At 38.2% G+C, this 13,055-nt stretch overlaps 1 protein-coding gene across 1 annotated transcript in view; it reads right to left on the reverse strand.

Moving 5' to 3' along the window:
- The window catches only part of LOC137152040 (vesicular inhibitory amino acid transporter-like), a 95,285-nt gene that overhangs the window by 58,217 nt on the left and 24,013 nt on the right, over positions 1 to 13,055 (reverse strand). The window contains exon 2 of the mRNA XM_067546508.1: positions 1,647 to 2,794. Within this exon, the coding sequence (XP_067402609.1) occupies positions 1,647 to 2,794 (1,148 nt within the window). The remainder of the gene's footprint in view (positions 1 to 1,646; positions 2,795 to 13,055) is intronic.

Consider the following 13,055-nt stretch of genomic DNA (forward strand, 5'->3'; position numbering starts at 1 on the left):
TTTGATTTGGAGATTTGATGAATAAACTAAGCTCAAGAATTCTTATGCAACACTTCAAACTGCCTTCTTATGTCCTCAGACACATAAAGGATAAAATATAACAAATACTGTTCTTGCATGTTTACTTATGAGAATATTCTCCACATAAAAAAGTAATGATACCCTTTCATTGACATCATCCAAGTGATAATATCCTTTTGTCTATGTCATTGGAGGTAATAATAACCTTTCAACTACTTCAGTGAGCAGCACTTTTTTTTGTCATTTTACATAAAAATAAAAAGACTATACTTTTAAAAAATACATATGGATAAATATGCTCCTATTTATGTATGCATCAATATAGAATAATTTAACTGAAGTTGATGGAATGAAATTGGTGTAAATGTGGAGCAAATGAGAACAGAATTTGGCCCATAGTGTTTAAGAGAGTACACAAATGCTGGAAGACTCTAGAAGATGCTAGAAGTTATTTGCTCATTTGTGCTGGAAGTTTTGTAACTATACAGCAGTCTAGCTTTCATAATTCATTAATGTCCTATATTTAATCCCCTAAATTTGACAAGTGTATATTATTCATTAATTACCAGAAAGAATACAAAGAAACTGACTGATATACTTATCGGTAGTGTTGATCACTTAAGTTTAATTGTGCATAGTTTATTATTGACCAGGTTAGCCTTGAGAGGCTACTGTTGCTCATGCAGGCCAGTAGCATTACTGCTAATATGTTACAAAGAAAAATATTGCAGTTAAACAGTTATTCCTGAGCTTTCCACTTTGTGCATATCAACGTTCAGTTGGATCAGATTCTCCTTCATATGACTCTGATTCTATTCTAAAGGGTTGTATGAAACTGTTCATATTGGAAATTTAAACTTTCTTCTGTCAAATAATTACTTTAATTCCTAGCTTAACATAGATTTAGTATAATAAGATATGTATTCATTAATGTACCCTGACTAGATTACTTCCTATCGTAATGAATTATCACTATAGTGTAATATATTGTGATGCTGTTCTCTTTATTAAACTAATACCTTTTAAAACTAAGGATGATGACAAGTTATACAGGATGTTAACTGTGTCTGTTTATTGAACTTGATTTACTTCATTTCAGCTTTTAATTTAGTCAGATAAAATAAAAAGATCAAAGAAATTTTCTGAATAATAGGGAAAATGAACTGCATATTCACTTTTTCATCCTACCAGTGAGACTTTTTTGTAACCAAACCAACAGGATAATTGCATTGCAGGAGAATGAATCTTCGAAGCTAACTTCCAGGAAAACTGCACTGATTATGTATAGTTCCTTTAAGAACATATATACTCACTCATAACTGTGAGTTAAAAGAGGGAATGGTCTATTAAAAGTGCTTCTGTTTTACTATTACTTCTTGTTACAGCACTGTTAATGCTGAACATGAGAGCAAATGAAACTCCCATTTCAATTCAATGACAAAAATATTTTAGTTGTAAGCCAAGTTGTGTGTTTTTCTTTCTCTACTCATTTTAAAAACAAGTAATGGTTCTAATACTAAAGCAAATTTGAAAGTCTCTGCTGTGTCATATATAAATTTTGGCATTGCATTCACTGTGGTAACACTCAAGAGTATATCTTCAGATGGTCAAGATGGCCTTTTTACCTTCCTCCAAATGCTTCAATCAGCCCTTTTATTGAACAGATTAGACCTGCTAGGCTGCAAAGGAAACCCATAATAAAAACAAAAATGGCTGCACATTTCTCCAGGAGCACTAACTTGCCCCATTTAAGTTTTAAGTGGAAAAGAGAAGGAAGAAGAAAAGTCATAGCAGCACCTGTTACGCTGCCTGTTAAACCCATCAACAAAGCAAAATGTGGTATGAACATGGCCATCAGCAGAGTAAAGAGGAGGACCAAGCCTCTTAAAAGTACAGCAGACAGAGGGTTTCTGTAATCAGAATGATTGCTGCTAGATATACAAGTATGCAGTATTTCTGTGGCCGCAAAAAAGGGTAATGGGTAAGACAGAAGAGCCTTGGTTAAGAGGCACAAATTCGCCAGGCTTTGCAGGGATGATGGCAGGTTGTCAGTAATAACTTCCTTTGTCTCTTCCCCCCAGGTCAGGAACGCAGTCAGTGCAAAGGCTGTCTTGAAGAGACAAGCAAAAAAGTGAGTCCAATTCAACATACAGCTAAATTCCTCTGGGTTTTTCATGTTTCCTTCAAGAGTAGGAAGAAATATTTGTGAAGTGTAACTGAAAATGATCACCCCCACTGAGACCAGGAAATCCTCAAACTCAATGGAGAGTCTAAATCTTGTCCAAGACCACCGATGAATTTGTGTCAGACAGTAAGTCATCACTATGAAGATGATAATGAAATGGACTAAGGAACAAAGCAGGCTGAGTTTGGAAACAATGTTGAGGGTTTTGATAAACACACAAGGCAGCAATGTTACAAATGCAATTACAGACCAAGTTTTTTCGGTCACGGGTATATATGGAAAACTATGCGACAGCAAATTCCCACTAACAACCAGATACAAAATGCATGTCATGATCAGTTCCATCACCTGGGTCACATTGACAACTATGCCACCTAGTTTGGGAAATAGCTTTTTACAGCAGGCATTAGCAATGTCTTCATATGTGTCTCTCACTCTTATGAGCTGCCCATCTTCATTTTCTTCATACAAGCAAGCGATTAGAATTTTGCCAGTATAGCAGCAGAACATTGCAGCCAGGATAATAAGAAATAGCCCACTGTATCCACTGTGGAGAAGAGCATATGGCAATCCTAGAACAAAAATTCCCTAGAGAGAGAAAGAGAGAAAAGATAGGACAAAAACCCTGAGGCAAACTGTTTACTAGAAGCAACACTTTCAAACCTGCATCTGTTGTGTATTACCTTTTCCTGATTGCATGGTGGGAGAATTGTTATAGTATTCTAAGTAAATAACAATTGCAAAAAAAGTGTTTATATAGGATAAATGAAGTTATCAGCAAAAATAACTGTTCACCCAGACACACATGTACAGATAAGTTAAGAAAGAGAGATAGCAACCAAATGGTAGAGACAAGTTCCAGTTTAATATTTAATGCTGATGTGATTAGAAGCGTATTTTAAAAGGCTCATAGGCAGTTATTCAGTCAACATGAATATTAATGGAGCAGGTTCAATAATAAAATCAAACAGCTGTAGCATCTGCTGTATAAGTTTCATCCAAATATTAAAATAGTATCTTAGGAAAATCCAATAATGCCATGCTGCTTTGGTTTAAAGATTACATAGGGTCATAGTTAACAGTCATCTGGAAATAAAATGGCATTAGCATTTGAATGAGTTACTTCTGCAACAATCTGAAACCTTATGGGTTCTTTGCTGTTGTATTCAATCCTGAAGTGATCACTCTTGTAATTGAGAGGCTAGATGGTTTGGCCTTAGTTATATGTCTAAAAATGTGTGGTGGGTATACACATACTTTTCTCTGAATATTTGCTCAGAGGAATTGGATTATATTTGTTTTATCCAATGCAAAGCCCCATACTTCCGTTTCATGAAACACCATGTGCATTGTCTTTTGCAAATGTGTTTTTGTTATTGCTTTTTAATTCAGATCAATACAAAAACTATCAAATACTTGAACAATAGACATGCATAAAAAGATATGATTTAAGATAAACAGCATTCCCTTTTTTTCCATGTGACAAAGTTGAAGGTATACAATATACATTTGTCACACACTCATCACTGATAATTAAAATAAAATAGAAGGGAAGCAAAATAAAGCTAAATTCATAACATTATATTATGTCTTAAAACCTATAGATGAGAGTAAAATGTAATTATTAATACATTTCATTGGGCATAATGGTCCAAATCATGAGATCCTTGCAGAAAGTCATATGCCATCAATGGAGCTACATGCAAGTAATCAGATTAAGTCATTTCTCTTGCAAATGCTTAAACACGTGCTTTCCTTTATTCACATATGTAGTCTCATTGTGTACAATGAGTGTGTTATATGACCAGGGCCTTGATTTGTGCTCAGGATGAATAAAAGTGCCAGAATATGTCCCTTTGTTATTTTCATAGGGCTTAATTCTGTCACTCTTACTCAGTTTGTGTAGTAGTTTACTCAGTGATTACATTCAGAGGAAGGTATTACTCAAAATGAGTAAGAGTAGTGTAATTGGGCCAGATTCTCAGAGATGTTCAGGTGTCAACTGCCATTGGAATCAATGGGAGTTAAGCATCTAAATACCTTTTGAAAACCAGGGCCTTAGTCCTTACTTGGGCCAGCTTCTGTTGATTTCAATGGGAATTTTAAAGATCTCAGGATTAGTTCCATCATGAGGTTATAGGTAGGCTGAGCACAACTTGTACATTATTTGTAAGAGGAAAAGGTAGAAAAGAGAAGATAGGTACAGACCTAGATAAGGGGATCAGGGGAGAAGAGAAACAAATTGGAAATTATTGAAAGTAATACACAGTGATCTCCTTTCTTTTCTCCCAGCCATATATCAACATACATTATAAGTCAATGAGTGTAGATGACAGCCAACAAAGGGGAAAGATTGGCAGCCAACAAATTACAATAGCATCTTTACACTGTTACTAAGTACGTTAGATCACTCATCATGTGCACCAGTGGTACCATTTGTCTTACTTGACTTTATGTAGGTGCAGACACCTCTAAAATACAACTGGGTTAAAACTGCAGGATTACGCTTAACTACATCCTTAACCGTATCCCTCCTTTAGTGTGTATGTATCACATCTCTTATTATTGCTCATGTTGTTGATTACACTTCTTTATTTGAGGGGTGATTGTGGGGTTTTTTCCCTATTAAACTCATTCACAGGATTGTTTTGGTTTAAGTCTTTGCGTGAGCCATTTTATTGAGGAATTGTACTGTTTTGATCACCTGTTCGTCCCACTCTCCACAATCACCAGGACTTTCCGAAGCCAGATAGTGACTGCAGTCAGTGTCTTAATTCAGTTCTATTCAGGTTCTTAAGCAGTCTTCATTACCATAGTACCTGAGCAACTTCCAGAAGCACATTAAGTAACACGATTAGCATCCCTCATGTGTATTTAACATACACTCTATGGAAGTGTCCAAAGCTTCCCCCACTTCAGGTCACTAGTCATGTTTATTGAAAAGACTACACATTTGGCTAGACACAGAATACAAAAGGTGCATCTGTAGCAACATCTTTTTGAGAGCATTCACCTTTCTGGTCTATGTTTTTTACTGAGTGCTGCAGGTCAGGCACTTCCCCAGAGAATAATTTTCTTTGTCTATGAAAACGGTCCAGAGGGATTGCCCCAATACCAGAATGGTATGAAGTAGAAGGATCCAGACATGAAGTCATTTTTTGTATTAGCATGTTTCCTCAGTTCATCACAGCTTGTAGTAAGCTTACCTCTTTTCTTCTGCATTCATAGTACTTTTTTGAATTATGGAATCCCAAGCTGAATTTGGGAGTTCCAAAGGTATCCGCTGACCCAAAAGGGTGACAATATAATTAAGCCATAGGTAGGTGTCAACACAGGCCTTCCCCACACAGCATCTTCTCCCCTGCTGAATTTAGTCCATTAACATTTATATAACTATCCTTATCCTAGACTAAAGCATAATTCTTTCAGACAACATTATCACATCTCACAGTCACTGACAGCCCTCCCCATAGGTATCCATTTTCCTCCACTTAATTGTTAGTTTAATCAGAGGATGACATAATTAACGTCTAAGATCCCCTTGCTATTTACATATATCAGATGATTTGTGTTTGGTTGTTAACTCAGGACACAGTTGTGACCAAGACCATATTTTTTTATCTGTCTTCTGAACTCAGGCCTAATTACTCTTTGAAAAAGCTGGCAGAACAGTTACACAGAAATAATCTCAGGTTTTGGATAAACAGTCTGCTCTAGTGGTTCCCAACCTGTGGCCTGTGGACCGAAAGTGGCTGGTGGGGTCTTTCAGAGTGGCCCACAGCTCCCCTCCAGCTGGCTGCAGAAGGGAGCCAATTCCTAAGTACGCAGGTGGAGTGCATTGCTGGTGCAGGCTCCTTGCTGCAGCCAAGGGGACGGGAGATCAGTGCTCCACCTGGGAGACGGGAGATCATGGCAAAGTGCTCCACCTGTGGCCGTAGGTGCTGGGTCCCTGCTGGAGCCAGAAGGAGGGAAGCACTGATCTCCTGTTCCCTTGGCTGCAGAAGGGAGCTACTGCCTAGGGACCCAGATGGAGTGCTCGGTTTACCTGGTGCAGCCAGGCGGGATGGAAGATCCTCCTCGCTAAAATCCTTCCCTCTGGCTTCAATGGAGGGGATAGGAGGGCTGCTGGCAGAGATTGGTGGCCCTTCAGGGTTGTAAAAATTATATTTGTGGCTCTCGAGCCAAAAACATTAGGAACCACTGGCTACTCTTTCTTAAAATAATCCATGAAAGGTTGCCAATTTCAGTGTATGTGGAAACTTGGTTGGAGTTGAAAAATGAAAGTTTAGAATGTATATTTCTTCAGTAAGCCAAGATTTTCTCCCGTATTGATAGTGTCTGAAGTCCCTCTTTTGCTTTTTTTAAACATATATATATATATATATATATATATATATATATGATTACAGAGAAGGATGCAAGCCTCTCGCCTCCTGGCCATACCCAGGTGTGTAGTCTTTTCAGTAGATATGATGATTAGTAACCAGAAATGAAAGTGTGGGACACATCCATAAGGTGTGTTTTAAAGTACAAAGTGGCACTGTCTTCACTGTCTCTCTATAATCTGTTTTATTACTGACATTCCTTTTAAAAAATATTTTAACCACTGTCCTTTGACAGCAAGTTGTCAGTTTTTTACTACGCGTCCAAAAAAGTTAATGACGAAAAGTGAGATCCCAAATAAAGCAGGATCTCCTGCCAGACTTCAGAGTCCTACTAAGCCTCCACCTCCTGTTCTTAACTCACTACAAGTGATAATTTCTGCGAGGACATTTGCTACATGTCATCAAGTTTAAAAATAGGCGTTTCAAAGGAAAAGACACCTCTACTAAGCACTTCTTTTGCTGACAGTATCACATAACTGCACAGATAGTGGGCCAAATTTTCTGATTTGTTAAGGCTGTTCCACTGTAAAGTAACCTTAAAAAGCTTAACTAGTCCATGGAAGATTCCTCCTATGTAAAGAAATCCTCACCTGGATAAGGGTGCTGTAACAGCTCCAGTGCTACTTTACCTCTCAGTACCCATATAGGGGTTGAGTCTAATGGAAGGGAGTGGGATTAGTGTATCTCAAAACCCTGGTGATCATTGGTTGCTGTAATGGGGCCATAGGCAGATAAGCATAAAGTGGAGTACACACTGGGGGCTAGACTGGTGGTTAGACAGCCTTTGGAAGAAGGACGAGCAAAAGTTGATTAAAGCAAGGAAGCATGGGGCAAGCAACATCCAGCATTTAGTGCCAACTAGGGGTTAACAGCTTAGCCAGAGCATCCCCATCAGGAAGCAGACAGATCCCCCAGCCATCCCCAGGGGTATTAACCTAGCCCCAGCTCCCTGCCAAATCCAGAACAAGTAGCAGCCAGGGTCAGAGATATCTGGATGCCAGTCCAAATTGATGCCAGAGCCAGGTAGGAGCACAGCAATCACTATGTTCCTGAAGCTTATTCAATGCAGTAAACTTGTCAGGCCTTAGTTCTGCTCTTTAGTTTGCCATAGTTCAGTTATGTAAATAAGGTGATACATAGTCATCAAATATACAAATTAGTGTGTTATGTAATTTACATAAAATCTCCAGATTTCTGAACTTTCAGCCTTAGCAGGGGCCTTGTCATGCATGTCATACTGACTACTTCATTTTACAAGCTATTTCAGTCTATAATGTACCACTCCCCTTTTAAAACACAGGAAGGTACATGACACAAACAGAAGAGACCAAATCATGCTAGGAAGAGAATGACCATGGGAGAGGAACAAAAAGAATGATGTAAAAATTGGTTCAACCTTAAAGCTAAATCAAATGAATAAATAAAGTAGGAAGTGAAGTAAGTACAAATAAATTGATAAATTAGTAACAGGTGCCCAGGATATTAGCTCTATTGGGTTAATATCAGAATACATAGTAAAAGGTCAGAATGCTATGAAGATGCTAGTTCAACTCTGATCAGCCTTCCAAACTTTTTGCAACTATTACACAGAAGCAGTATAGTAGGCTAATCCTAATATTTCTGCAGCCATATAGTTGGGTGTCTATGTGAATCTGCATTAGGCATAAAAACTATAAAGCAAAAATCCTCCAAGGGATCGCCTTGGAAAAGCTGGGGGATGAACCTATGAACTCAGGATAAAATATACTATCACACAATGCTAGATTAAGTTGTTTAGGGATATCATCTCACATACCTTATTGTTCCTGTATTTACACAAACATACACTTCCACAGTATTTATATAAACATTCAGATAAGTACTTATTTGAACCAGAGCTAGGTTTACAAATACAGCTAATTCCTTAATCTTGTGCTATTAGAACAGAGCCATTTGCAGTAGTACCAGGTTTATTTTGTTTTTTTCTTAGCCACTTCAACAACCTACTAGAACATATCAGTGGTTTTACATTATTGTAGAAGGATTCATGGCTGTTTTTTATTTATTTTCATTTTTTAAACAGTCACTTCAATAGCATCAGATAGCACAGCTTGAATTTGGCCTTCCGGTTCCTTAGTTTATTTTTAATAGGGATGAAGGCTGCCCTGCACCTCTGGGTCTCCAGAATGATGTCTGAGAAAAGAAACTCAGGGTCCTAGTAATTTTAAATTTAATTCCATAAAGAAAACATTAAGTATACATTTTTTATCCTGGTATTTCAAGAATTTAATTCTTATCCAAGTTCTCTTTCCATTTTAAGGACCAGCTAAGCTGGCATTGTTTCTGACTCAGAGACCAGTAGGAGTGAAAACAACTATGCTCATTGGAAATAATTGCAGAAAGAAAATTTTCTTTGGTCCTTAGCTTTCTCAAGACTTCCAGAGATTCATTTTTTCCATAGCTTTTAAGGCCAGAAAGAAACATTAGATCACCTAGTCTGACTCCTCTGAACAAATGCTACAGAACCTAGTTACGCCTGTATTGAGCCCAATAGTCTGTATTGACTAAAGTATACCTTCCAGAAAGGCATCCATACTTGATGTGAAGACAGCCAGAGATGGAGAATCAGCCCCTTGCCTTAGCAGTTTGTTCCAAATGTTAATCACCCTCATTAAAAAAGCAGGCCTTATTTCAAATTTGAATTTGTCTGGCTTTAATTTATAGCCATTAGGTCTTGCTAAATTATGAAGCCCGTTAGTGTCCACTGTTTTCTTCCCATGAAGATACTTATACACCATAATCAAGTCACCTCTCCATTTTCTTTTTGAAAAACTAAATAGATTGAGCTTTTTTACTCTTCTATCCAGCTCTCATATCATTATTGTGTCTCTTCTCTGCATCCTCTCCAATTATTCAACAACGTTTTTGAAGTGTGGACACCAGAACTGTAGACAGTATTCTAGTATCAGCCTTACCACTGGCCATCTATAGAAGTAAAATCACCTCCATACTGCTGTTCAGTACTCCCTGGTTTATGCTTCCATGGTTTGTTAACTCTTTTTGCCACAGCATCACACTGGGCGCTCATATTTAGCTTCTTGTCCACTGTGACACCTAAATGCTTTTAAAAATAACTGTATCACAGGATACAGTCCCCCATTCTGTAGGTATAGCCTGCAGTCTTGGTTCCTAGATGTATAACTTTGCATTTGGCTGTATTAAAACACATTTTGTCTGAAAGGGCCCAGTTTACCAAGAAGTCCAGTTTGTTCTGTACTGTCCTGTCCTCATCATTATTACCACTCCGCTAATCTTTGTCAGTAGTCATTTTATATTTACTTCCAAGTCATTGGTAAAATATTGAATGGCATTGGGCCTGGTACTGCTCCTTGAATAACCCACTAGAAACACTCCATTCAATGATGATTCCACATTGACAACTACTTTTTGAGATCTGTCAGTTAGCCAGTTTTTAATCCCTTTGTTGTGTGCTTTCTTGATATTGTGTAGTGCTAATATTTTAATCAGAATGTTTTGCGTTACCAAGTCAAAGGCCTTACAAAAGTTAAAGTATATCACATCTATGCATATATAAAGTATATCACATCAATCTATCTATAACAGCCAAACTTCAAAAAATGAAAGCAAGTTTGTTTGATGAGATACTTTGTATGTTTCTATTCTTTAATTCTTTATTGATTGACTACTATAGCAGCTTTTCCATTATTTTGCGTAGGTTGGTTATCCCATTTGCCCTTTTCGAATACAGGCATGACAATAGCAGTCTTCCAGTCTTCTGAAATTTCCCCAGTATGCCAACATTTATTAAACCTTAGTATTATTTTTGATTTATTTATATTACTGTAGTGCCTAGGATCCCTTGTCATGGACCCTGGAGCCGAGGCCCCATGACTGAAGCAGCAGCTAGGGTTGTGTCAGCTGTCCTGGGGCTGGAACAATGGCAGTTAGCCCCTGCTGCAGGAGCAGTAGCAGGGCTGGAGCAGCTGCCAGAGTTCAGCCACCAGCAGTGCTCTGACTGTTAATCCACCCCCTGCCACCGTCCCCAGGATATTTTTAGTAACAATCAGGGATAGGTCTTGGGCTTATTTGCATTTTTGATTACCACCCATGACCTGTCCCGACTTTTACTAAAAATACCTGTGATAGAGTCTTATAATGACTGTAATCAGATCCAACAATCAGTTCATCTTCATGAGGTCCAAAATAGAATTACTTCATACGGGGTGCTATACTATTTGTGTTAGAGAATTATCTGCTGTAATTTTTAGAAACTTTAATGATGTTCTACTACTGGTTTCATGAGATCTCCAGTATATGTCCCTCAAACTGAAGTCCCTCATAACAGCACAAGTTTCTTTAAACACTTTACAGAGAAGCTCTTAAGGAACAACTCACCCTGTTCTCTGGTTTGATTCCATGGTCTGTAACTGACCCCCACCACAGCCCCTACTGGGAACATTGATCCATTCAAGATCCTGTTGTTCTGATTTATCAATAACCCGAAACAGGTAATGATATCTTTAATGTAGAACGACACTCCTCCACATAAACACACACCCCACTTCTTTTACCCACTTCATCTTTCCTAAACAGGCTGTAACCAGTGATTCATCTGACTCATTCTTCAGTAATGCCAATTATATCAAATTTCTCCTCATCAATGAGATTTTCCAATTGCTCTTGCTCTTTATTATCAGACTCTTAGCATTGGTATTTAAGCAGCTGAAAGAATGTCTTCGCCTTCTTTGCCACTCAGTTCAATTTGTTCATGAAACACTGAGTTTGAAAACATGAGGAGTGGTTTTCCACAACCTGTGGCTTGTTTCTGGCTGGCATGATTTTATGGATGTATTCAGCTCCTTTTAATATCAATTGAAAGACTTCAGTGTAAGTTTAATTAGGCCCCTTCATTCTCAGCAATCTCCTTTTTTTTCCTGGTATTTCTGCTCTCGGCCAGTGCAAGCCTGCTTCCAGCTTCAGGAAGGAAAGTGACACAGGAATTTATTCCTTGATTAATGCCTGCAATCACTTCATGTACTAAGAGAACTTTCTTTAGAAGTGTCGGTCTGTAAATCCGTCAGCTCCTGTAAACAGATTGTGATGAGGCCGATAGACTGTTTGGGATGGTATTGGAGGGTATTGAGGGGAAAAAGTTGATTGGTCTGCATTCATTGTAAACTGTATATGTCTATTTGGTTGACACGATAATCACTGAGTTTGCTCTTACTTCCATGAATAGCTAGGATTATTTGTGAGAGTCTCCACTAAGATTAAAAGGGGGAGAGGGGAAAGGAAATGTCTCAACAAAAAGGTGATTGCTGCTGTTGAACACAAAAGCTTTCCCCACTCAAAAATATATTGGTTTTAAATATTTGTTCTAAAATTGAAATAATATGCTTGTGGCTTAATGCAGCATGATTTCTTGGAAAATGCGAGTGTTGCAAAAGTTCCCAGTTTTCTGTCAGAATGCACTAAATCCCACAAAATATAACCTGCAAGCAAATTACTTGTTAAGGAAAAGACGTTGTTTCCCTTAGTCCCCGAGGAGAAGGCAGGCACAGTAGATACTGTAGCTAAAGGAATGTGAGAAATTGCATTATGCATTGCATACAGGAGCATGGAAAAGAGATTAAAGAGGAGGTCAGTTACGCCCATAACAGCCAGCACTTTTGAAAGTGAGTTGTAGCTAGCAAGCTGGAATCACTGTCCATTCATTTGATTCTAATTCATCAGTTCACAAAATACTTAAATAATAATTAATAGGAACAATATAACATTACTATTATATGCCTTTCATCCAGAAGGTTCTCAAAGTACTTTATAGACTGAACCAAATCCTCTCTAGATGTGATGAGGAAGATGTATGTTGCCAGGTATATCCTCCCCTCTAAGGACCATGCCGGCCAGGACAAGATTCAGCATGGACTATCGAGTGCAGCGTAAAGGTTAGCTGGACACATCTCATAGCTACAGCCCATGCTGTTCCATTTCCCCACATTTCCCTACCCCCCCCCCCCCCAGTAAAAACCTGTCCTGGCCAGAATGATCCCTTAAATAAAGGATATACTGGCAGCCCCAGTTAGAGAGAATTTGGTCCAGTCTGTAAAGTACTTTTGGGAATTGTCTGTATGAAAAGCATATAGCTGTAGAGATATACTTTTCCCATTAATTATTATAAAAGTGTTTTTTGAATTGATAAGTCAGTATGCACTGCCATGGTTGCTACATATCTTCTTGAACACTAGGGAAAGATCCTGCTATGCAATTTGGATAGGGAAGGCAGAAGCTTTCTATACCCTCTTCTTCTCCACACTCAGACCTCAAATACCAGGAGCTCACCCACCACTAATACAGACACCTTTGGAATAAAACACGGCATATGTTTTTACTCTGCACAGTTTTAGGATAAAAAATTATGGAGTGACAGCAGTTGTTCTAAACTGAGTTTGCAAATTAGTTATAGG

The sequence above is a fragment of the Emydura macquarii genome, unplaced genomic scaffold, assembly GCF_026122565.2.
Source record: "Emydura macquarii macquarii isolate MOO-44397 ecotype Brisbane River unplaced genomic scaffold, CSIRO-AGI_Emac_v2 contig_1146, whole genome shotgun sequence".
Taxonomy (NCBI): Eukaryota; Metazoa; Chordata; order Testudines; family Chelidae; genus Emydura; species Emydura macquarii.